This window comes from Arvicola amphibius, chromosome X, assembly GCF_903992535.2.
Source record: "Arvicola amphibius chromosome X, mArvAmp1.2, whole genome shotgun sequence".
NCBI lineage: Eukaryota > Metazoa > Chordata > Mammalia > Rodentia > Cricetidae > Arvicola > Arvicola amphibius.
The window spans coordinates 131,755,498-131,779,989 of record NC_052065.1 but is presented as its reverse complement, the minus strand read 5'-3'; the positions used below and the strand labels follow the sequence as shown (position 1 = coordinate 131,779,989).

At 37.9% G+C, this 24,492-nt stretch overlaps 1 protein-coding gene across 1 annotated transcript in view; it reads right to left on the bottom strand.

Annotated features, from left to right (window-relative positions):
* The window catches only part of Aff2 (AF4/FMR2 family member 2), a 482,794-nt gene that overhangs the window by 104,261 nt on the left and 354,041 nt on the right, over positions 1 to 24,492 (bottom strand). Inside the window, 1 exon segment of the mRNA XM_038315895.1 lies at positions 5,060 to 5,156. Within this exon segment, the coding sequence (XP_038171823.1) occupies positions 5,060 to 5,156 (97 nt within the window).

The following is a 24,492-nucleotide window of genomic DNA, read 5'->3' as shown; positions in this document are numbered from 1 at the left end:
ATACTGAGCATCACAGAACATCCTGTCTCCAGAAGATAGCATACTACAAGCTTAGAGCTATGTTAGTCAAATACTTTGCTATCATTTGGTGAAATAATAAGCAGGTGTTTCCAGGTACTGGATGACTTTTAGAGGCTGGTCACTATACATTTGAAATCTTTGGAACTGAACAAATTCTAGAGTGCTTAAAACTTTAGAGATAGCAATTTTAATAATCCTGTCAACATAATTCTGTTGTTAAAAAAACAGTTGAGACTAATTAGCCGACTTCTATTGAAAGAGAAGCACAAGGTCTATATCTTTAGATCCTTTATTGAACTGCAAGCACAGCATCAATAACTGCTTCTCAGCTGTAAATGAAAATTGATTCCAGGTTTAACTCCTCATTTTCAGGGGTTCCTTTAATTCCAAGAAACATGAGAAGAAAAATCTGACAAAAAAAAAAAAACTGGAAGCAGTAGATTCAATCACATGAGGCAAGACTATGCAGAGAAAATGATATACCCTATTTCTAAGGAGCCCATCCTCTTGAATCCAACTACTCCCTGACTGAACCCCAGTGAACTGATCATAGCACTACTGCCTGCCCTGAATGACTGACTTGAAAATGGTATTTCAATAAGTTTTGTAAGGGGAAGGCCAGAGACGCAAATATATCTGAAATGTGAAAAATCCCAGATGAGAAGTAAAAATTCAATCAGCTGGTGGTGGACATCATGTCACTCCCCCAATCAAAAACCTTCCATTGATAGCTACCTGATTATTTCCTTTCTTTTAAACACTGTATTTCAACAGAAATGTTCATACAAAAACTAAATACAAGGCATTGTTTCTTATACCAAGACTCTTCTGGAACTTTGTAAAGTCTAATATGAACTTAAAATGGTATTTCTGTCTTATTTGGGGTTAGTTTCTACAAAGGAATCAATGGTAATAAAGCATTCTAGGAGAGGAGCCTTTAATCTTTTTTGTTTTCCCTGGGGCAGGGCAGATGCTATCTCAGAAAATTAAGAGACAAACTGAATTTGAAGTGTATGGTTCAACTGTCCATCTATATCAGTCCTTTTAAGCAAAGCTTCCAGAGACATGTAATTTTCTGGAGGACTTGATACAGTGCCATTGATGACCTAGCCTTTATTCCTGGAGATGCTGGCTTAACAGTTGCCAGGGCCTAGGGGAGTTAAGGTCATCCACACCTGACAGACCTTTAAATGCTACTTAGAACATTCAGTCTCGTTCTTAGCAAATACTATGAACACCTAAGCCAAAATGAAGAGTAATGTCTATTCCCTTGTATATCTAAGAGGGAACTGTAGCCAACAGGCTACAAGGAAGAATAACCACATATTTGTCATACTTAAAGTTTTCCACATACTTTCTCATAGCTAATTTTCCCTCACAACACTCCTATGAGTTAGACAAGATTGTTTAATTCTAATTTACTAAGAAGAAATCTGAGACTTAAAGATGTTTGGCAATTTCCCCAAATGTGATAAAATTAGTGTATATGAAGTAGGTCTTATTACCAGGCTTATCCAGTCCAGAAACCACAGACTTAATGATTATACTTTTAATTTCACACAGCTAATAAATATGAAGAAAAGATAGATTCTTCTCATTCAAGTTTGTCACATGCTGACTATTCTTATGTACCTAATTCAGTAGTTCTCTTTAGCTTCCCATTATTCACAGTAAAAGGAAAAGTAGATAGACCTAGTATTTCAAAAATAATACTAGACTTTTTATATCATCAGGCATAGCCATAACAGTGATGAATATTATTATAAAGTGATGAGCAGCTGCTATGCCCTAAAGCTTTAGTGTGCCAAGTCCTTTGATATGTATTGGTCCACTTCTTCATTGAATCAACTATGACTCAATGAGTAGGTGCTACTGTTATCGTTACTTTATAGAAACTAGATATAAATCCATTCTGTTTGAAAGTGCTAACACTAGCATTAAAAACCACATCTGTTTGAATATAAGATTATCTCCATATTTATTCATCAATAATGTTTTAACATGAAAAATCCATGTCATCTCTCAAAGTCCTTATTAAGAAGTGAACTGCAATAGGAATATGGAAAAAAACACTTGTGTTTTCATTTTCTTTCTGTGTATGTATTGTGTACGTTCTTGATGTTGCTGGAGATAGAATGGTCCCAATAATGAGACAAATTAATAATGCTGTATCATTTACATGGCCCTATACTAGTCAGATAAAAACAGGGAGGGAGGGGAGGTATGGGTGGAGGGGAGGGGAGGGAAGGGGGAGAAGGAGGGGAGAGAAAGGGGAGAAGGAGGGGAGGGAGGGGGGAGGAGGAGGGAAGGAGATGGAAATTTTTAAATATAAAAAAAAAAAAAAACAATGTCTATGCTTCCTTAATAAGACAAACATAAAAAGACTCAGTTGTTGAAATAACCAGTCTAGCTAAAGATAAAACAATTATATTTTTTATTATAAAGGGAAAACTCCAAAAACAGGAAATGAGAAGTCCAAGCACAGCAGTGTCCTAGGGTAAATGTCGCAGAGAGAGAGAGAGCACCTGGCCACACACGTTTTTCTCTCTGTCCCAGGAAGCCTTAACTAAAACCCACCTCTCAAAAATAATTGGCTAACAAAGTTCCTCATCACCCAATGATTATGTTTCTTTTTCCATGCTAAAAAGAGTCAATACAAATGTCCATAAAAATATTTGCCCTTAAGTGCTCACAACAGTACAAAATAGTGGCCAGAGGGCAGACATGACTGAAATATCATCAATGGATAAGTATATAAGCAAAATGTGCTTCATCCAAACAATGGTGATGGAGGAGTGTCTATGTGATACTTTCATTATTAATAAAGAAACTGCCTTGACCCTTTAAGAGACAGAAAATTAGGTAGGTGGAGTAGACAGAACAGAATTGTGGGAGAAAGGAAGCAGAGTTGGGGAGACACTTCAGGCAGCCGCCATAGTGAGTCGCCATGCCTCTCCTCTCCGAGATGGACGCAGGTTAAGATCTCTCATGGTAAGCAACCACCTCGTGGTGCTATATAGATTACTAAATATGGGTTAAAGCAAGATATGAGAAGTTAGCCTAATGGGCCAGGCAGTGTTTAAAAGAATACAGTTTCCGTGTAATTATTTTGGGTAAAGCTAGCCACGTGGCAGGACACAGCCCGCCATTCCATCTACACAATGGAATATTATTTTGCCATATAACTGAATGAAGTGTTACTATATGGTACAACCTGAAATAACGTAGAAAGAAATCATTATGGTAAGTGAAGCCAGACATTATAAGGATCCAACACTGTAGCATTCCATTATAAGGATAGGCAAATCCATGAGGACAAAAAATAGATTAGTGAAGTTCCCTCAGGGATTAAGGGAAGGGAGAATTGAGCATATTTCACAGGTATGGAGTTTTCATTTGAGATAATGAAATATTTTGGGATTGGTGATAGATGTACAAGTTTGTCAATATACTGAATGTCACTAAACTGTGAGTTTATAAATAATTTGTGCTGTATAATATTTAGTAATAAAAAGGAAAACAGTTTTAAATCATACATTCTTGAAAAAGAATGCTAAGCCTTATAAATCCACAGTTCACCAAATGTCGTTATTACTACTAAATGACTATAGCCTTCCAAGTCTCTTAACTTGTCCTCAAAACTCTGCAAAGTGGCTCATCTGTGAATTCCTGAAGCCTTATGAACACTTCTATTTCATGAACTCAACTATATTATTTTGCTGTATTGCGGTTCTATCATTTCACATTCTCTATTGAATGGAAGAAGTTTAGCCATGTCTGGTCAGAGGGCAGCAGGCTCTAGGTACTTCCAACTCATCATTCTGTATCAGCACTTGTATAATGTCAGTAAAGTTATCTCAAAAACTCAGAGGATGCAGGTCAATAGGACTGATGCCACTTCTTAGCATAATACAAAAAATAATCCTATGACTTACAAGGCAGAGTGTATTTATATATTCACAAAGAGAGGAAACAAATGTGCAAATTTTACTCTCAGTTATTGCTACATTCTCATCTAAACATTTCCATTAAAATTTAAGGTTGCAGCTGTCAAAATCATTGATGTAGAATTTTTGCTTTGTTTTTGATTTGTTTACAAATGTGATGCTTTTGTTTTGGCATAGTAAATGCAGAAAGCAGAAATGACAGACATTGGAAATGAAGTGCGTGTTTCATATTTGTTATGAAGCTCACATGACAAGGAGACTGCTTGCACTTGGTAAATGCACAGCAAGCACCTTGGAAACAGCTGTCAGTTTGTGAGTGCACAGGTAGTAGTTTCCTTGTATTTGTTCTTGATAGGCCACTAAACTTGCAATTATGCAATATTTTATATCATCAAAACTGCCTTCTGTACTCCATATTTGGTGGTATAACAACCAGAAGAACTAACCTTTTGGAAACTGTACAGGGATCATTTATATTATACACCATTGCTGGGACTTACAAAGTTATTTTACTTGCTAAAACCAAGAAGTGCAGTCTCACCTGAAGTAATATATAAATAAATTATAGTCCTCTTATCTAGAGACATAGTATTAAAAATACTTGTAGTATAGAACAGAAGAAATCAAGGACAACTGAAAGCTCTTGCTAAATGCATGTTGCTGCAGCATTCATTCCCAATTCACAGCGCATCTTGGAGAAGAAAATGGAGCAGTCACATTTACACCAAAATTAATGACTTTAAATACTAAGCTTCACACTGGAGTCATCCAATGGACATGACATGACACCCAAATACAGCAAATAGTTCAAAACACATAGAGATGATACTCTCTATTGCTCATTAATAAATAATATTTGTGTATAGAAAATAGAGAGAGATGGAAGGAAGTGAAATTGGTTTTGAAGAACACAACATCTACTTTAGTATAACTTTAATGAAAGTGGCAGTTGATTTCACCTGTTCCCAAACACTGATCACCTTTGTTTCTTTCTCTTCCTGCAAAGGGGAGAGGTTGTGTTTATGAAAGCCAACATATTCCCTTGTAGTTCCCCACTTTAGGCCTAATGCAAAGCTCTAAGCTCCTCCTACCTGATAGAGCTCATTGGCTGTGCATTGAGTGGTCAAGGTCTTGACAGGCTCAAGATCGTCTTCATCACTGCTCAGCTTCAGGTCATCCTCAAGCATCCTGAAAGAAATCAGAGTGGTATTTGTGTTACAAAACATCTTGTCTAAATTATTCTCAGATCCATATTCCAATAAGAATAAAACTATTGTTACTATAATCTACAGCTGCAATTCTGTTGAAAGTGCAGAGGGAACCAAGATTCTTTCAGCTAATTGGATATCTGAGTTCTTTTAGTTATGTCATACACTGCATACATATCTTCTCTAACTATCTTACCCTAAACAGGGGAGGAATAGATGATTTCATCATCTCCAGAGATGGCAGGAGTTTATATATTTTGACTATTAAAAGTATAATAAATGTTCTAGTCAATCATTATTGGGTGATGGAGGTTGCATCTCTATAGGATGTTTTTCTGACTCTTCCAAGCAGAAAGGCAGGCATGATAACAGTGCTAGGATGCTGTGGGGGCTCTTGGGTTAGACTGCTGGGGCTCTGTATGAGAGAGGTTGAGTGTGCTGGGTAGTTCACTGACAACAAAAGAACAGAGCAAGAAATGGCTAGTCATTAACCTTTTGATATATGATCCGCCTCTTGCTGTAAAATTTGAACCACAAGATTTAAACTCATGTTGTGTATAAGAAATTGTTTTTTCCTAAAGCAAGACATCTGAAAAATATGAGAGGTCTAGACTTTGGTAATGAAAGGACACTTTCAAGACTGTTTGTTGGCCACACAAAGTCTTTAGTTTTGACAGAAGTATTAATTTGTGTGCTCTCTCTCTCTACAATCCAGGCTGGAGTTATAACAGGAAGAGAAGCTTATTTACTTAAAGTTCCAGCTACACAGGCTTTAAAGACCAATTTGTATTCATCTTTTAATTGATTGATTGTGAGTTTAGACCTTATTAGAATGTAAGTGGAGGGATTCTCAACCATTCTGGACCAGTTCCTAACTCTCAGGCATGAGGCTCTGTTCTTTTCTCTTCTTTTCTTTTCTTTTCTTTTCTTTTCTTTTCTTTTCTTCTCTTCTCTTCCCTTCCCTTCCCTTCCCTTCCCTTCCCTTCCCTTCTCTTCTCTTCTCTTTTCTTTTCTTTTCTGATCTGTTCTTTCCTTTTCTTCTTTCTTCCTGGGTTAGCATCAAGCTTAACTCTAAATCCAAAATTCTATTCTTCAACTCTGGAAATCATATACTGTGCCCTTGCATGGCTCACTCAGACTTTATTTCCTCCACAAAAGTTTTCTAGAAATAATAATCTTTACAAAGAATCTGTTTCCTCTGTCAGTTCCCTAAACTGTGTCTGATGGCAGCACAGTTGCCACAGTGCTTCCCTCATTACCACCAGTCCTTAACTCTCATGTGGGTGACAGGGCACACTTGATTTACTTCCAACTTCTTTAGATCATCTTTCCAAAAAGGATAGAGTCCATCAACTTCATTTTGTATACAAGGAAGGAAAGTTTCAGATAGGTGAACTATTTACTCAAGGTCACACAGATAGTACAACATCCATGCTTAAACCCCCATTTCTGAATTCACATCTGTATTATGTATCTATAAGAAGGAAGAGAGAGAGGGAAATGCAGCTTCTAGTTCGATTTAGCATGGAATGCTGTTTTAGGGGTATTGTTCAAGTGTTGCAAAGGGCTTCATGTCACAGTGAGAATGCAATAGTTCTCTAAAGAAAGCACAGCTCCCCCACTCCCATACTCAAGCACATAAGCCCAGAATGCAGATGTTAAGGTCAAAACAACAACAACTGATATAAAGGATGATTGATGCGGACAATTATTTGAGTTGGTTTTAGATAAACCAATTTTACAGGGTTTGTGACTGTACTGCAAACAACTAATAGCTGTTTTGAAGATCTTAGAAGAAACAATATGTATCTTGATATTTCTTTTGAAGTTTTGAGTTTGTAGTTCTAAACAAGTAGTTCTTTACAATGCATCCCAGGAAATGAAAGCCTGTATATTGGATCATTTTTACAAGCTACAGAATTAAAATCTTTTAAAACTATCTGTGTTTTCAATTTTTAAATGTTCTTCTCTGTTCATGTGTATATGTTAGTATGTGTCAAAATGATCAGCATAATAAATGACACAAGATCCATCCATTTGTAGTGGTTATTTTTCTGAGTCAAGTAAAGTGCTAAGTATTTGATCTGGGTCACAGAATTTAACACCCACAAGGAGTCTGTGATGGAAATCTGTTGCTAGCAATGCTTCCTAAATGAGCTTTATAAATATTATAAAATGTGCTTATGACTACACAAGTAGAAGTCATAAAGACAAATTTGGGACCCAAACCATCTGCAGACACAATTTAGACACATGTTTTTCTAGAGGACACAAATTATAAAGTATGGTACATGAAATCATATCAGCAATAAGAAAAAATGAGCTCACAAATGACATTAACATGAAATGACTACTGGCTAATCATAGGCTCTGACATTTGGTGGAATCATTATGATCTCTGAGCCACATGGGCATTACTTGGTTTCCAGTGGGCTCAGTCTTTGGTTGTGAGCAGTGGAATCACAACTGGAGCTAATGGTGAAAATATTCCACAAAATCATACAATGGATCTAGGCAATCATTCATTTGGAAAGATGTTATCTTGGTGAGAAAAATAATAGGAATTATTAATATTATTAAGTCACTACAAAGGAAAGCTTCTGTATTCCTGCACTTCTACCATTTGAATTTGCCAAGCAATCAGTGGACAAACAATGGTCATTCAGGAAATATCTAATAGTATCTCAAATGTGGACCTACAAATGAGGTCATGGTTTTTAAGGTTACTTTCCTTCCTGTAGAATGAGAAAATTTGGGCAGAAGTACAAATTTGGGTTATTTTACTTCCTAGACAATTGTCTATGACTTTACCATGAAAATGAAATATTCTCTAATTTATAATTTTGGAAATGGTCAGCTATTGATACCATTCTGTTCCTTCAGACAATACTGCAAGTTTGAAGTATACTATGCTTTCCAATGTCTTCTACCTGCTTGTCTTGTGGATGTGGGGTATTACAGTCCTAAATGGGGTTGTTTACTCAGCCCCCGTTCCCTGAATGAGGATGTTCACTCAGGTTTTAAAGTTTCAGCTAAAGTTAAGAGCCACAGCCTCTGGACCATTTAACTATTTGGGGGTCTTTTGATTACTTAGATTGTCATTGCCATCCTGAGTATGTAGAGCTCATGGCAATCAGAGTAAGATCCAGATAGCTTCAGTTGCATTCCACAGCTGCGCTTTGGAATAATTGTAAAGTCTAAAGAGTCAAGGGATACTTGAAGACTTATGCCTTCTCATCAGAGTCTTCCTGTATACCATCTTCTAGAATAGTAATTTAGCTTCTTATAGTTCTATTCCTTAAAGGACCTTTCTTCTTAACAAGCAAACAGGAATAAATGTGATATAAGTAGTTTAATATTACTTAGGAAATTGTATATTTGTCATACTTAATGGTCTGTATTCTATGTAACATAACTTGTTGGTTGGTAGAAATATAGGTAGATAATTAAGAAGTGGTAATATTTTTCAGAACATCAAGTTTCCCAGGGTAATGGTTTTGAGGCTTTCTCCAATATCTTATAAGGAGCTTCATCTAATTTCTAAGATTTTAAATTATAAATTTCTGATTCAATGATTATCTCACTGGGAATCTTCAGCTTGAGAATCATAACAATTGGTCATTGGTTTGAAAACTTGTATTATATTCTATGGGAATCTCCAAAATCTACCAAGTGTGGCCAAGTACCTCAAACAAAACCCACAGACTGTGTCTGTGCCAGATCTTGCACCTACTATGTGCATGTAGACACAGGAAAGATGGTATTGAATAGTTTAGTTTATGGCTTGCTACAAATTGCAGAAAATAAGTATCTTCTAATATTTTGGTGGTTTAGCATAAGAATAAAGAGTTTTCTCCTAGAGTCTATCTAGTCCAGACCTCTCTATGTCTCTGTACTGTGCATGAGTCATGAACACATTGTTAAATGGGTGGGAGAAAAAATAGTATTTCATAGCACAGGAAAATTATATGGAAATTAGATTTCAGTTTTTAAAAGTGGAGTTTTATTGGCACACAACCATCCTCATTCATTATGTATTAGTTCTAGCTGCTTACATGTCACAATGGTCAAGTTGACTAGTTGCAACAAAGATGAAAACAAGTAACATTTGCCTTTATTGAAAAAATGTTTTCTGATCTTCCATGTAAAGCCAATGTTTTTCAATTTTTTAAGGGAAAAATCATTCCTATGCCAAATTAAATCTTCCAAGGAATTTCAAGTAAAAATAGATAAAAACAGGATTTCCTTAGATAGCCTCAGAGATAAGTGGAACATGTTTGAAACAAGTTCATTTAGTAAAGTTTCATTTTATTAAGATAATATAGCTTTATAGGTACTTCATAGGATTTATTCAGGAAACCCAACTTCTTTATTTCAGTTCCCTGAACCTCAGTTTACTCTTTTGCTCAATGAGGATAAAATCCCGTGTCTCAGAGATTTAGTTATTGTTGATGATATGTATACCAGGATGCCTAAAAAGCACAGTGGCTGTATTCATCCTTTTCTAAGCATAGGTGTCTTTATGTCTATCTTGCTTAAATTAGCCAAAGTCAGTAGTATGAACTCTGACACATGAATGACTGCTGATGTGTACCAAATGCCATCTCATGAGCCTTGAATTTTCTAAAACTGATTACATAAATTCAGAATAAGTTCAAATTTCCTGCTCTATGGTCATTATTTCAAATCTGACTTTCATCTTACTGCTATTTTTCTTTGGGTTGCATAATTTTCTACCAGTTATTATGCAAATATAAACTGCCCAAAAGCCATGCAGATTGCTTCAAGATCTTTCAGGTTTTTTTTTCTCTTCCTTCTCTCCTGTCCTCTTCTCTTCTTTCCTTTAGTTTTCTTCTCCTTCCCCTTCTTCTATTCTTTCTCCTTCTTTTTCATCTTCTTTCTCCTTCTCCTCTTCTTCCTCTTCTTCCTGTCCCTACTCAAGAAAGCATCACAACTGGGACTTCCTGAGAGAAGATCTATTAGATTTGTGCAGATTTGATAAAAATAACCTGGGATAATTTTGAAAGGAACAATAATCTTTTTTATTAACTCTGCTTTGAGAATTTCATATGGTTACTGCATTATATCACCAGCCCTTCCAACTCCTCCACTGCCTTGAAAATCTATGACCTCTTTTTCTTTAATTAGTATTCTTAGACAGACACGTATACTCCCCTCACACACACAACGTACTGAGTCCTTTAAGTGATGTTTATCTGTATATGTGTTTAGAGCTGACCACTTGGTATTGGGTAACTGAATGGGGAAATCATCCTTGAGAAGGACTGATTCTCCTTCTCTCAGAAGTCATTAATTGCCTGCAAGTCTTGATCTAGGGGTGGGCCTTGTGAGATTTCCTCATCCAAGTAGGGATGTCAAACATTGGGTTTCTAGGCATCAATCATCATACTCAACACCACTGTTCTAGGAGCTTTTAGTCCAAGCACTGCACTGTAGTTTGGAAACAGACTGGGCAGCTTTATTCTCGATTGGAAAGACAGATTTCGTGCCAAGAAGCCATCACTTTGTAGTTATCCTTCTTAGCTTTTCTTAAGTTTCTAAGAGCCCCCAAAGCTGATTAGAGAGAAGAAACCTTTGTGAATACCTCCAAAGCACCTCATGATCAAAAGGTACTTCATTACTCATCTCTCCAGATCAGCTTCTAATTACTAAAGGATTAAGTGAAGAGCTCCTTTGTGGAGCTGGCCCATTAATCTGCACCTAACACTCCTTGAAACAACTGAAGTATTTAAGTGTTGTTAAGGGCACTACAACTCAGGTATGCTGAAAGCCACTTCGCCTTAAATTAAACTCATTGGTAGTTAAGACCAATACTTTAGTTGTATCTGCAAATTCTAAGATACTGATAACTGAGTTCTTTAACTTGGAATGTTTCTAGAGAAAGGCTACAGATAAGAGCTATTTACTGGCATCGATATAGCAGGTAGGATTTATTTTATGCTGATGCACAAAGAATTTACATTTTATATTTGATTGTGTAAGTGAAATATTCAGACAACTATATGTGTCCAACTAAAGGCTGACAGCAGTGTTGCTCACTTGTTTATAAAATTCTATGTGATTTGTATGCTAAGCTCTTTCTGGTGTCAATAAAAGTGACTTTATATTTCAAAGTAGAAAGAGGTGAATTGCCTCATTACCTCCATTGACAGTGTTTCAACTCTATACAGTGCCTCAGCTGGCATATGTTGCCTATGCCACGTATACATTTCAGCAGTGAATATTTTTAACATACATACTATTTTTTAATGTGCATGCATACAAGACAAGTTAAGGTCAAGAATGAGTCTTGGCTGATCACCCTGGTAAGGCCACAAAGAATATTATCACATTTAGACTGGTTTAATTATATAATGAAAGATAGGAAGAACTGCCAAAGTTTCCTGCTCCTTTTAGATTCTTGGTTCTATACACCAAAAAGGGGTATGCTAAAATCCAAGTGGCTCTGAGAAAACTTCAGAGCAAGTTACAGGATAGTCTGCAGTTGGGCTTTTCTGAATTTGAGCTCAGCAGAATTTTATGCTGCATTTCTTCTACTCTACAAGGAGAGGGCAGGCTTTGTACCTCCAGAGACTCTGGAGAGCAATAGAAACTGTCTTATGATTGTCTCCCACAGGAGAGGAGAAGATGAGTGGGAGATGGCTCTGAAGTACATACCATGTTTATCTCCACTCTCTGGGAAGGGAGGATCACTAGATGTTCCAATGAGATTCAGGTTGACTGCAGCTCAAGTTGCTGACTATATGGCCTGTTTGTGTACCTGGAGTCTTCATGGTCGCATGGTAAATATACTTCCCACATCACCAAACATCTTCATCAGTTGGTAAGTACATCTTACAAGACCTCCCTTGCAGACTCTTATGCTATGCTGGACATATTATTTATAAATTTTTCAGGGCAAATGTAATAACCACAATGAAGTTCTAGCAATACTGCTACTATAAAGGAAACAAAAGCTAACATATTTATTTCTCTGTTAGGCATAATATATGTGACCTAAGATGGCTCACATCTTAGTTTGTCATGTAGCACCCCTTCAAGTCTGAGAATCCACACTGGCAGGAACTAGCCAATGTTCTATAACCTTAGATTATCAATTTTTCTTTCTATAAAAGTACTTCACTGGTACTGTGACTTCTGAATGCAGTCAAGCACAGGGCTTATATGAAAGAAGTCTTTTCTTCAGTCAGATAGACCCCAGTTCAAATGATTACTACCAATTCACTTTGTTAAAATTCCTTGAACTCTCAAGTGCCTCTGTGAACTGGAAACCATGATATGCCACTTTATAGGATTGTTGCAACTATTAAATGAGATAGCTGATGTCAAATGCTTATCACAAAAGAATCAGCCAAATCCTTACCATTTGTTATGACTATTGGCTCATAGTTTTTAAGTATAAATTATAGTGAATACATCAATACAATTCTATTTAAAATATAGGAAATTAGAAGAATGGGATTCATGTTAAGATAAAACTGAAAGAAAAAGAACTGTACCCTTTCACACTATTGCACATCAGAAAACTATGCAAATCATTATTCACACAAAAGGAAACTTTATAATATTATTTTCCCAGATCTTTCAATTTTAAAAAGTTTAAATCTATTCAAAATGCAACTGAACATTATACCACAAAATATTAGTCAACCAGATTCCAGAAATACACAGTTTGATATTTTTTTGTTTTGTTTTTAAAAGGGAAATGTGCATTTAATTAATTTTTTCTAAAATAATATATTCTTATTCATTTGGAAATTTCACATCATGCACCCTGATCACACTCCCTTTCCAGGCCTCCCATATCCACCTCCCTACCCTTGTGACCTCCCCCCACAAAAAAAGAAAGAGGAAGAAACAAACAGAAAGTTCAATTTTTTGTTGCCCATATCCTCACTGGTCAATGGCTAATATCCCAGTGACTATCCCCTTAAAGAAAGAAACTGAGTTCTTCTACACCCACACCCCAGCCAGAAGACATCAATTTTTGTCTGTATTGCCACCGGAGACCATGCTGAGGTCTGTGGCATGTGTTGGCACTGGAGACCATGAGGATGTCCCTGGTCTGTGCTATTGTCAGATGCCTGATTTTTTCCTTTTCTTGTTTTGTTTTCTTAATTTTTAATATATCTCAACTGCATCTTCCCTTCCCTTCCTTCCCTCCACTCCTCTCAGACCCACCTACCTTCTCTCTTCCCCTATATCCATCCATCCTCTGTTTCCCTTTAGAAAAGAGCAGGCATCTCAAGGCTATCAACTGAACATAGCATAATAAGATACAATAAGACTACACACATACCCTCATAACAAGGCTGGACAAGGTAAACTAAGTAGGAGGGAAAGGGTCCCAAGAGCATACAGAAGAGTTAGAGATGTCCCCACTCCCACTATTAGGGTTACCACAAAACACCAAGCTAACAACCATAGCATATATGCAGAGGACCTAGTGCAGACCTATGTAGCATCTTAATGTTTGTTCTTATGATATATAATGCCATCAGCCAGTAAAGTGATAAAAACCATGCGGTCACATCAAGAGATTGTTAACTTATTTAATAAAGGTCAAGAACCTTTCCTAATCTGTACATTTTGAAAAATGAGGTCAAGAAAGAAAATTTCATTCTAGGCAAGGAATTTGTAACAGTAAAATATGAATCTAAGCATAGGTTTTAATTAATTGTGTCCATACTTATATTAATCTTGAATGTATATTTTGAAACAAAATTAGAAATCCTAGTGTTTTGACAGAGCCCCACATTGGAGCACCGGACTGAGCTCCCAAGGTCCTGATGAGGAGCAGAAGGAGGGAGAACATGAGAAAGAAAGTCAGGACCATGAGGGAACCTTCATCTGGCGATGGATGGAGATAGAGACAGAACCACACATTGGTGCACCGGACTGAGCACCCAAGGTCCAAATGAGGAGCAGAAGGAGGGAAAACATGAGCAAGGAAGTCTGGACTGCGAGGGGTGCTCCCATCCACTGAGATGGTGGGGCTGATCTATTCGGAGCTAACCAAGCCCAGCTGGACTGGGACTGAAAAAGCATGGGATAAAACTGGACTCCCTGAACATGGCAGACAATGAGGGCTGCTGAGAAGCCAAGGAGAATGACACTGGGTTTGAATCCTACTACGCATACTGGCTTTGGGGGGGCCTGGCCTGTTTGGATGCTCACCTTCCTGGACCTGGATGGAGGGGGGAGGAACTTGGACTCCCCACTGGGCAGGGAACCCTTACTGCTCTCTGGACAGGAGAGGGAGGGGGAGTGGAAGGGGAGGGGGTAAATGGGAGGCAGGGAGGAGGCAGAAATTTTTAATAAAAAAAGAGAAAAAAAGAAAAAAAAAAGAAAAGTATGAATAATGCTGATTTATTGGCTAAAAAACAGACTAATATTGGTAACATTGGTACTATTATTCTTTCTTTCTTTCTTTCTTTCTTTTTCTTTCTTTCTTTCTTTTTTGGCTTTTTGAGACAGGGTATTTCTGTAGCTTTGAAGCCTGTCCTGGAACTAGCTCTTGTAGACCAAGCTGGCCTCAAACTCACAGAGATCCACTTGCCTCTGCCTATACTTATTGTATAGTCTAGAGGATCGTCTACCACAGCCATGTTTTTTATTTTAAATGAATGCAAGCAACAGATAGTGAAAATGACAATATAGAGTAAAACATCACCAAATTAATGTTTACAGCATCTAGCACAGCTCAACTAAAGAAGCCCTGTTAAAACTATCGAGTTGCTATTGTGAAACTTATTTTTTAAGCATAAGTCCTCTGTATCCTCTCTGATGTGGGATTCCCCTCTGTATGCTGTGAATATCATTGGCTAATAAAGAAAACTGTCTTTGTCCTGGGCAGGGCAGAATAGAGGTAGGCAAGAAAACCTAAACAGAATGCTGGGAGAAAGAAGGCAGAGTTAGGAGATACCATGGAGCCGCCAGAGGAGAAAGACACAGATGCCAGTCAGAACCTTGCCTGTAGGTCACAAGCCTTATGGTAAAATATAAAATAATGGAAATGGGTTAACCAAAGATATAAGAGCTACCTAGCAATATGCTTAAGTAATTGACCAAGCAGCGATTTAAATAATATAATTTCTGAGTGATTGTTTCAGGAGTCTGGGCACTGGAAACGAACAAGTGTCCTCCTTACAACACCTCTCTATGGACTTATAGTCAATAGTGTTTTACTTAGTATCATCATCATCATCATCATTTAGTACTTCTAATCTAGATAATACAGAACATAGAAAATAATAGCACCTAAAAGAATCAGAAAGGGAGATAAAATTAGTTTTTGCCCCTTAGCATGTCTTTGACATTGTAGCTGAAAAGTAAAAACAAAATCAAGTGTACCTAGGGCTCAGTGGGGGCAGAAATAAGAACAGAGAATAGGCATAGAACAAAGAAGTCTAGAAGAGAAGGAATAATCTATCTCATTTAGAGAAAAACGGGCTTGGAGATGCTGGGCATACACAGCAGGCATTCAAATCCAGCATAGTCCACATCTTTTGCCTGTTGAAAACAAGATCCTCCCTCTATAATGACGAATTCCAGAGAGACTGGTAAAAATGAAACAGCTCTTGCTATACACTGAAAGGAACATCAGCACAGAGAAAAAGCAAAAATGCCTAGTGTGCTGATTTAATACAAGACAGTGTGGTGTTTTAAAGTCCCCTTATTATGAGGAATGTCTGATTTCTTTTTCCATCTGCTGGTACTTGCCCCATTCCCAAATTAACAATCCTGTTAGTTTAGGATGCAACAATTTAATGAATAATTTGGCCTTGAGACTGCTACTTTTTCTGATTATGTGCTCAGTCACATAGCATGCTGCCTGTAACATCCCAACTATTAGAGTTCTGAGACCAGCAGGTGCCAGCTCACAGCTATGGGAGAAAGAGGGGCCTAGTGCCTTCTGTAACTCTGAAGAACTCTAAAAGCACCTCATGCTGAAAATGAACCACAACAATTTATTCCTTACATGTCCAAGCAAGCTGATACTTTTTTTTCCTAGCTGTTGGTTCTTCACACTGCAGATTGTCTAACATCTAGTAATCTATCCTTTGGTTTCAAGATGGGATCTGTGTTTTCTCAAAAATTGTCCCTGGGATGCTGAAAAAACCCAGATGAGTCTTAACTTGGGCCAGGTAAATCACTTGGTCAAGGGACCACTTTTTGGCAGGCAGGCTCACCTGAATCCATGCTAAAGAGATAGGTAGAAAAAGAAATTCCTTGAATTAGGGACCCAGAGATTTATTGAGACCAATACTCCCCCCCCACACACACACAAACACATTTGTCACAACAGTAATTCACTGTTACTAGAGACTTTAGAAAGTCCACATACACTGGGTGATTTTGGAGAGAAAAAAATGAGAATGTGTAGTAAAGAGAGAAGAACTGTCAGAATTTTTTTCCAATCAAAGGTAGCTTTCCTGCCAAGGGCCAATGTTCCATAACTTTCCCACCTTTAATTTCCCCATCTTACAAATAATTTTTGTAACTATTTCAACCTCCCTAAACTCATAAAACTTTTCTTTACACTAAGGCTCTGATACCTTCTCATGTCCTGAAGCATCTGGCAGCTTCTCCTCTCCCTTCATTTCCTTCACACCTATTCTTTTAAAAATTGCACGAGACTATGAGGTTATACCCCAGCCAATGGTGAAAAGACAAATTCACCATCTTCATTAGGATAAAATCAAAGTGAATTTCCCTCTCTTGGTGTTCTTGCTAGCCCAGTTTGGGTCAAGGCACACTGTTTTTGCAAAAAGAAAAGGTGATGCTAAGCTTAAAATGGCAAACAAGTTTAAACAGTTTTGAGATACTGAATATGAATGAAAAATCTTAATGGCATAAGAAGCCATAGTTATCATTTCCATTTTCAAAAACAATCAACCATTAAAATATTCAACCATTCTATTGACACTCATGATTATCTACAAGGTTCATAAATACAGAGGTACTGGGAAATGTAATTGAAAATTTGATCACACTGTTATAACAAAGTAAGAATTGTTTCATAAGGGGCTCCACAATGTCTATGCATATATTTCCCTAAGTAACGATCTAAGGCATTCCCCCAAGAGAAATCAACAGTTATGTTGAAGCACTTGGCTGCAAGGCCAATCTTGCATGAACTGTAATACAGAAGAATTTTCTGAACATTTTGAGTAATGGGACTGAAATAATTTAATGGCTCTTTCTGTACATGTTAAATGAGTTGCATGATAAACTATGCTTTTGCAGAAGGCTTGTTTACACTATAAATTGTAGTACATGGGACAATCACATTGAAGTAGAAAGCAGCCATGTTGAGTAATTCTGGCCATCTCTCTCTAAATTTCACCTCAGTGTGCATGAATTCTCTGTGACTCATTAATACAACCAAAGTTTTTCTTAACCTGCTATGCTGAAGGTAAGGCTAATATCTCAGCATTGACACTGAACCCTAGAGAAAGACTGCCCAGATGATCTTAGAGAACATTGGGCCCATCAGAAAGGTTCAGAAGATGAATGGAGCTGAGGTAAGGAGTGGCCACTAATGTTATAGGGATTCTTAGGGCTGGGAAAAACAATGGAGTTGAACAATGGCGCTGGTTCATACTGTGTGAATATACTAAGCAGAACGCTGAATTATAAATCCAATAAAATTTCAAATGGTGAATTTTATAGTGTTGCATATCAAAAAGACTGCTTGTAAAATTCTGAATCCCAGCTGGGCAGTGGTATGGGAAGTCCTTGTGTCTATGTGTTGATTTGTCTATGTGTTACCCTGCTATAGCAGGGCAGAACAGAGCTAGGCAGGGAAAAGCTGGGAGAAAGGAGGCAGAGTCAAGGAGACACCATGTAGCCCCACTGGACACAGGTGCCAGATGGAACTTTATCCTGTAAGCAACAGCCATGTAGCAATACACAGATTAATAGGAATGGGTTAACCAAAGGTATAAGAGCTAGATAGCAATATGCTTAAGCTATTGGCCAATCAGTGATTTAAATAATATAGTTTCTGTGTGATTATTTCAGGGTTGGGCAGCCAGAAACAAACAAGCGGCCTCTGCCTACAACAGGCCACTATGGAGGAGAGCTAAGATGTCAACTTATAACTTCCTGCTACAATATCCCTAATCACTCTTCTTGCTGCCCTGAGTGACAGAGATTGACAGATAGTCTCAGATGCACTCTGCCATCTACAGAGAAAAGCTAAAAAGCTTCTTTGCCCACGTAATCCCTTTCTTTACTTCTTTTTTTTTAACACATTGAAACTGCAACTGATGAAGCTACTACAAGCCTTATTGTGGGAACAACAACAACAAAAAGCAAAAAAAAATTGTCGTTTTGGAGTGAGACAAAGTATTGCATTAAGATGCAGCTGTCTGGATGGCATGTGGAGCAAGCCAGGATCTCATCCACAGAGACTACTTTACCTTTCTTGACTTCAGAATTTTCAGACAGGAGGTTAATGATCACCGGCCCCTTCTTGGTAGCACGCATTTCCCATGCCTGTGCCGGATGAGCCCTACAGGCAGCCTATGTTTAATAGGGACTGACAATGTAGATAAGTTGCTCTAATTGGGCCACAGGACTGAATAAAGAAACCCCGCATTTTAGCAGTTCACAGAGAAGTGGGGAGAGGATGTGGATTTGGTGGTTGCAACAAGGGATTCACAAAGCACAAGTGAAACAGGCATGTGTCTATGTCAAAACAGGAAAAGGTATCAGTCTGCCCTGGTCTCAGGTGTGGAGTCCACAGGGTGCCTAATGTTCTATCAGCTACTCCATTTTCCAGACTGTGACACATGGGGTTAGGTTGCAGGACTCCTAGGAGGGCCCAGCATGGACAGTACAGCACCTACACAAATGCAAATGTTAGGCCACAAATCCCATTTAAATTGACTTCCCTTAAGATGAGAGATCATTTTCCTTTAACCCTGTCCTGACTATCTATCCTCTAACCTTCACAATCTTAGATTCAACACTCTCAAAATGTCCATGATGTTCTTTCTCATGCAGAGAGAATTCCTCCACAAACACACATTCCCATCACCAGCTACTTACTGTCTGTTTTCCTTGGTTATCAGCATTGTAAACTCCTTGTCTGCCTTGCACCTCTTTACAGACCTTGCTGCTGTCTTCCCTATTGTGACCTTGCATTCCAAGATCTGGTCAAAGAAAACATCCACGGTAACTTGGGCGGGGGTGGGGGTGGTGGGGGTGGGGGGATGGTGTCTTGTCAGCGAGCCTCCTCTCTGAGACTATGAAGGTCTAGGACCAAGTAGGGAACACTCAGTTGCCCTCTTGGTTTGCAGTTTACAAAGTAACATGGGTGTCTCTATGTCATCTTTCTTGACTTCGGTTATTTTCAAACACCCACCCATTCATCATGGCCAAATTGGCTTGTAACTGTCTGCTAGACTTGAATCTGACAGGGATAACTGCTGTTGTTAATAAGAGCCTTCATTCTGCCCATTCAAATTACCTCAGTTTGACAGCTTCACAATAACTATCTTTCTTTGAAATAAAACTGATTTAGTGGGCAGAGAATGTGGGACAACAGCCTGATTTCTCTCTTGGTCTCCAGTGAGTTATCTTGGCATAGTGTGATACTATGAAGCCAGGGAATGATCTCCCATAGGGAAAAAAAGGATGGTCAAAATCCAAAATCAATTAAGAACACAATAGAACAGAAGTGTTTATAAAGAATGTAAGAACAACTTCTACAAATATTTTGACTTTGTAGGAAAAAAGTGTATCATCTTCTTAAAAATATTTCATCAATTACCTAAGCAATGCTAGAGCAGGCTTTTCTTAATTGAGTAACTGTAGTAATAGCAAGCAGTAATTAGCCAATAACACTATTTACTATAGTTGCTCATTAAGAAAAATCAGCTTCTTAACTCCAAGTCATTCTGAGAGATTAGGGAAGTAGAAAGTACATGGGGGATTTGTGGATGGTAGAGAGGTGTGTGATACATAGCTAAGTACCTGATTATTGCTACAATCTGAGAACTATTAGAATTTGCAAATTCTGGAAAGAGTATTGTCAGAGTTTGAACTGTGCTTTCTCTCTTTACACATTGAAGTTCCAACCCTCAGTACTTTGTCATATAAACTTGGTTTAAGGGCATTATGGTAGACTCAAGGACAAAGAAACAGACATGCATACGAGTAAGATGTGAAGATGCACAGAGAGAAGACAGCCAGGGACAGAAGCCAAAAAAAAGAGGTGTGAAACATGTCTTTCCCTTATAGCCCTCATAGACAGTATATTGTATACCAGTGCCGTGTCTTTTAGAATTTTAGCCTGGAGAATTGTGAGACAATACATCACTGTGGTTTTGAGCCTTCTAGCTTGTGGGCACCACATATAGATACTAGTTCCTAGTAGTTTCTTCCATATTGTTGTGAGAATACACCATGACCAAGACAACTTATAGAATAAAGAATTTATTTGGGGTCTAAAAGTTGTATGGGATTAGAGTGCATAATGGTGGAGCAAAGACATGGTACCAGGAATGGCTGACAGAACACATCTTCATCAACAAGCAGGAGGCAGAAAATACACTAGAAACGACAAGAACATCTTGTAACCTCAAAGCCCACTCTCAATGACCTGGCTACTACAGCAAGGCCACACCTTCTAATTTTCCCCCAATAGCTACCAACTTAGAACCAAATTTAATGAGATGTTCCCCGTTAGTCTCTAGAACATCAAGTCAAAACACATTGTACAACATGTGGGCAGAGGGGAGGAAGGCAAGGAAAAGGAAGGTTACAAAAGAGGAGTAGAACTCAGAAAATCCCTACCTTTTGTCACCTTTGATAAGGAGACAAGTAACCTGCCCAATTGTATCCCATATTTTATGATGTTCTCATTAGCCCCACCCCATTCATCCTCTTCTGTTTAGAGTCTTCTGAGAGCTGTTCTCTGCTTTCAAGATATTACCTTGATTCTGTATTACCCACTATCAAGGAAAAACAGTGTTGTCTCTGAGATTAATGGGGAGGCATCTCATTGAAACCACCATACTAGGTCCCCAAATTACATGGTTGAGGCAATATAGTTACATCTCAAATAGCTTTTTTCTATATAATTCCGACTCATATAATTACCTAGAAAATAAAACATTTAGGGATAGGATATAAATGTTAAGACCAGCAACTAAATTGACATACAGATAGTGGGGATCAATTTACTTAAATAGAAAATAACTGAAAGAAAATAACTTGAGTCATCCAAGCCTCTTGAATTGAATTCAAATATCATCAAAATCCAAACTCAAACCCCATGCTACCCTTCATGCCTTTGAGAAGTTGTCATAGTTTAAGAGATATTATTTTTGTTTTAGAAGCCTCATTTATTTTGCTTTTGTCTTTGCTAATTATAAAGTTGAATTTTATTCCTGGTTTCTTATGTCAATGCCATCTAATGGCAGCTCTTTAAAGTATGTGACATTTTAAAACTTGATCATTCTTGGATCATGTGCTTTGTCCTCTGGAGAGGTTAAAGTATCACCCTTCTAAACATTCTGGGCTAAAGACTTCATAGGTAGTGGTAAGTCACAAAGCATAAGAGACCAGAGAAGCTGACATAAAGGAAAAAGTTCAGCATGATGGTAATTGTGAATGTGGGAAGTATGGACTTACAACTAGCTTGTGGTCTCCTCAGAACAGGTGAGAGAGAAAGGAGGGACTGTCCTGAGTTCTGCTCCTCCAATTGTTCCTTGCAATCTTTTACTCTCTCCCACTTTTCTCCCCTCTGCCCACATGTTGTCCAATGCTCTTTTGCTGTGCATGCCTTTCTACTTCTAGAGTGCTGTCACCCACTCCTCAAGCTACATCTTCAGCATACCATATTCCTATGATTTCATCTTCCAAATCTGTCTGCCACAAATGTCTCAAGCTGTTTGTATAAATGCTGGAGTTGGATATCACAAAAGTATCAATTGCTTGTTCTTCATTTAGTGGCTGGAAGAGAGTTACAACTTGTTGCCACAAACAAGCATGTTAAGAGAGGTATTACCACCTGGAGAAAATATCAAAATTCAAAAATTAAAGTATAATTTCAATATTCATTGTATATGTATGTTTTTCACAATACTGTAAAGCTGAAAATGGTTAGCTGGACCCATTATAAGTCCAGTTCCACAGGTAGCACTTTATAAAAAGCTAGCTGGAAGTAGCTATACCCTTATATTTCTTTTGCCACATGAGAGCATTGTATGTTCCCTAATGGAGGATACAGAATCAAGGTGTCAACTTGAAAACAGAGAACAACATTCAGCAGGCACTAACATGCTACAGCCTTGATCTTGAACAATTCAGCATCCAGAACTATGGAAAATAGATTTTTACTCATCATAAATTACTCAAGTTTAAGGATTTTGACATAACTCAATCAGGCTAAAATATCTCTAAAATTCTGCTGGGTCCATATATTACCAAGTCAACAAACCTTGGTGTCACTTAAACTTTTTACTTTTTATTTTTTGGTCAGTCACTCAATTCCATTGTATACTCATTACATTACATATTGTAATGGCCTCCTTATAACAAATTGGCACCCAACATGGTGGACTAAATCCATGTAAAACCTGAGAAAGCTTAAAAAGAAATCCTAGACACACACACATACACACAAAAAATGGACTTAAGCATGGCACACACACACACACACACACACACACACACACAATGGAATTAAGCATGGTTTGGTAGTGGCATTTTCTTGGGTGGGCTCTGTTTGCTAGAAGCAAGCAGAGGCATGGCTCCTTTTCCTGATTCAGCAGTAGCAGAAAAAAAGCCACGCCATTTTAAAATGGCCATGTAGCCCTGCTGGAAACAGATGCCAGAACTTTACCTGGTAAGCCACAGCCATGTGGCTATGCACAGATTAATAGAAATGGATTAAATTAATATGTAAGTGTTAGCCAAAAAGAAGCTAGAGCTAATGGGCCAAGCAGTGATTTAATTAATACAGTTTCTGTGTGATTGTTTCAGGACTGAACTGCTGAGAGGGAAACAAACAAGCAGCCTCCTTACAAAATATTGTTATTCTTTATTCTGCCCTCAATTCTGAGTATCTCTTACCTGGTTCAGAGTGATATTTCTAAAACATGATTCTTCCCTGGTAATTCTCTTAACTAAGATCCTTTAAGGGCAGCAAAAGCTAAAGTTCCTAAAAAAACAGTTGGTGGGGGGGGGGATGCAGATTAGTGTGGCCCTGAAGGAAGTAGGTTCTGGACCATCTGGAGGAGGCTTCTAGAAAGTTCTGAAAGGAGGCAATTAGATATTAACTATCATTTTAATATTTTCATATATTAGAGAATGGTTTCAAACTTTGATGAGCTGTAGTGTCAGCATCAGAGTGTACTGATCACAAGGGTTGTGTAATGGTTATGAAAATGGGATGAGAGGAACTTCATAACGCTTATTAGACTCTGATTACACTTATTCCATTTGTGGAATGTACTTGAGAAAGATGCCTTGAAAGACAAAACATAGCCGGGTGGTGGTGGTGCACGCCTTTAATCCCAGCACTCGGGAGGCAGAGGCAGGCGGATCTCTGAGTTCGAGGCCAGCCTGGTCTACAAGAGCTAGTTCCAGGACAGGCTCTAGAAACTACAGGGAAACCCTGTCTCGAAAAAAAAAACCAAAAAAAAAAAAGAAAGACAAAACATATGTGGGGGCTGAGGAAAGATTCTAGAATATGGACTTGGATTCAGAATGGTTAGGAGATAAGATCTTTGACAATGGTAGGATGAACTAGTCTTTGTTATTTGGAGTATTTATATTGCATCTGGATTGACTTCTACTTGTGGTAGACATGCCAGATTTTCTTCAGCTGGGAATCTTTGTGTGCAATCCTGAGAGATATAGAAGGCAAGGACTCCAGAATACTATAGAGAGATGGATGACATTACCCATGTGGTATATAAAATTATAGATTGGTATGAACAAGAATAAATGGATTCAAGAACAAATATTTCCTGTATTTAATTAATATATAAGACCCTTAGAACCTGTGTGTCTTTCCATACCTAGAAGGCTACTGTTCAGTTTAAGGAAAATATTGTTCAGCACATCTATATACATATTGTTGCTACTTGCTACAGGGTTAAAAGTACCAAATAGAGACTTGTGATTTCTCATTCCTGTGAGCTTTGATGGGAATTATTTGGGTCTGTATAATTTTATATATGTAATCTCTTGATCTTCCTGACAGAAAACAAAAGTGATTGAATGAGGCCAATCTACTGAAAGACAACATGCCACAGTAGAAGAAAATCTGTCAT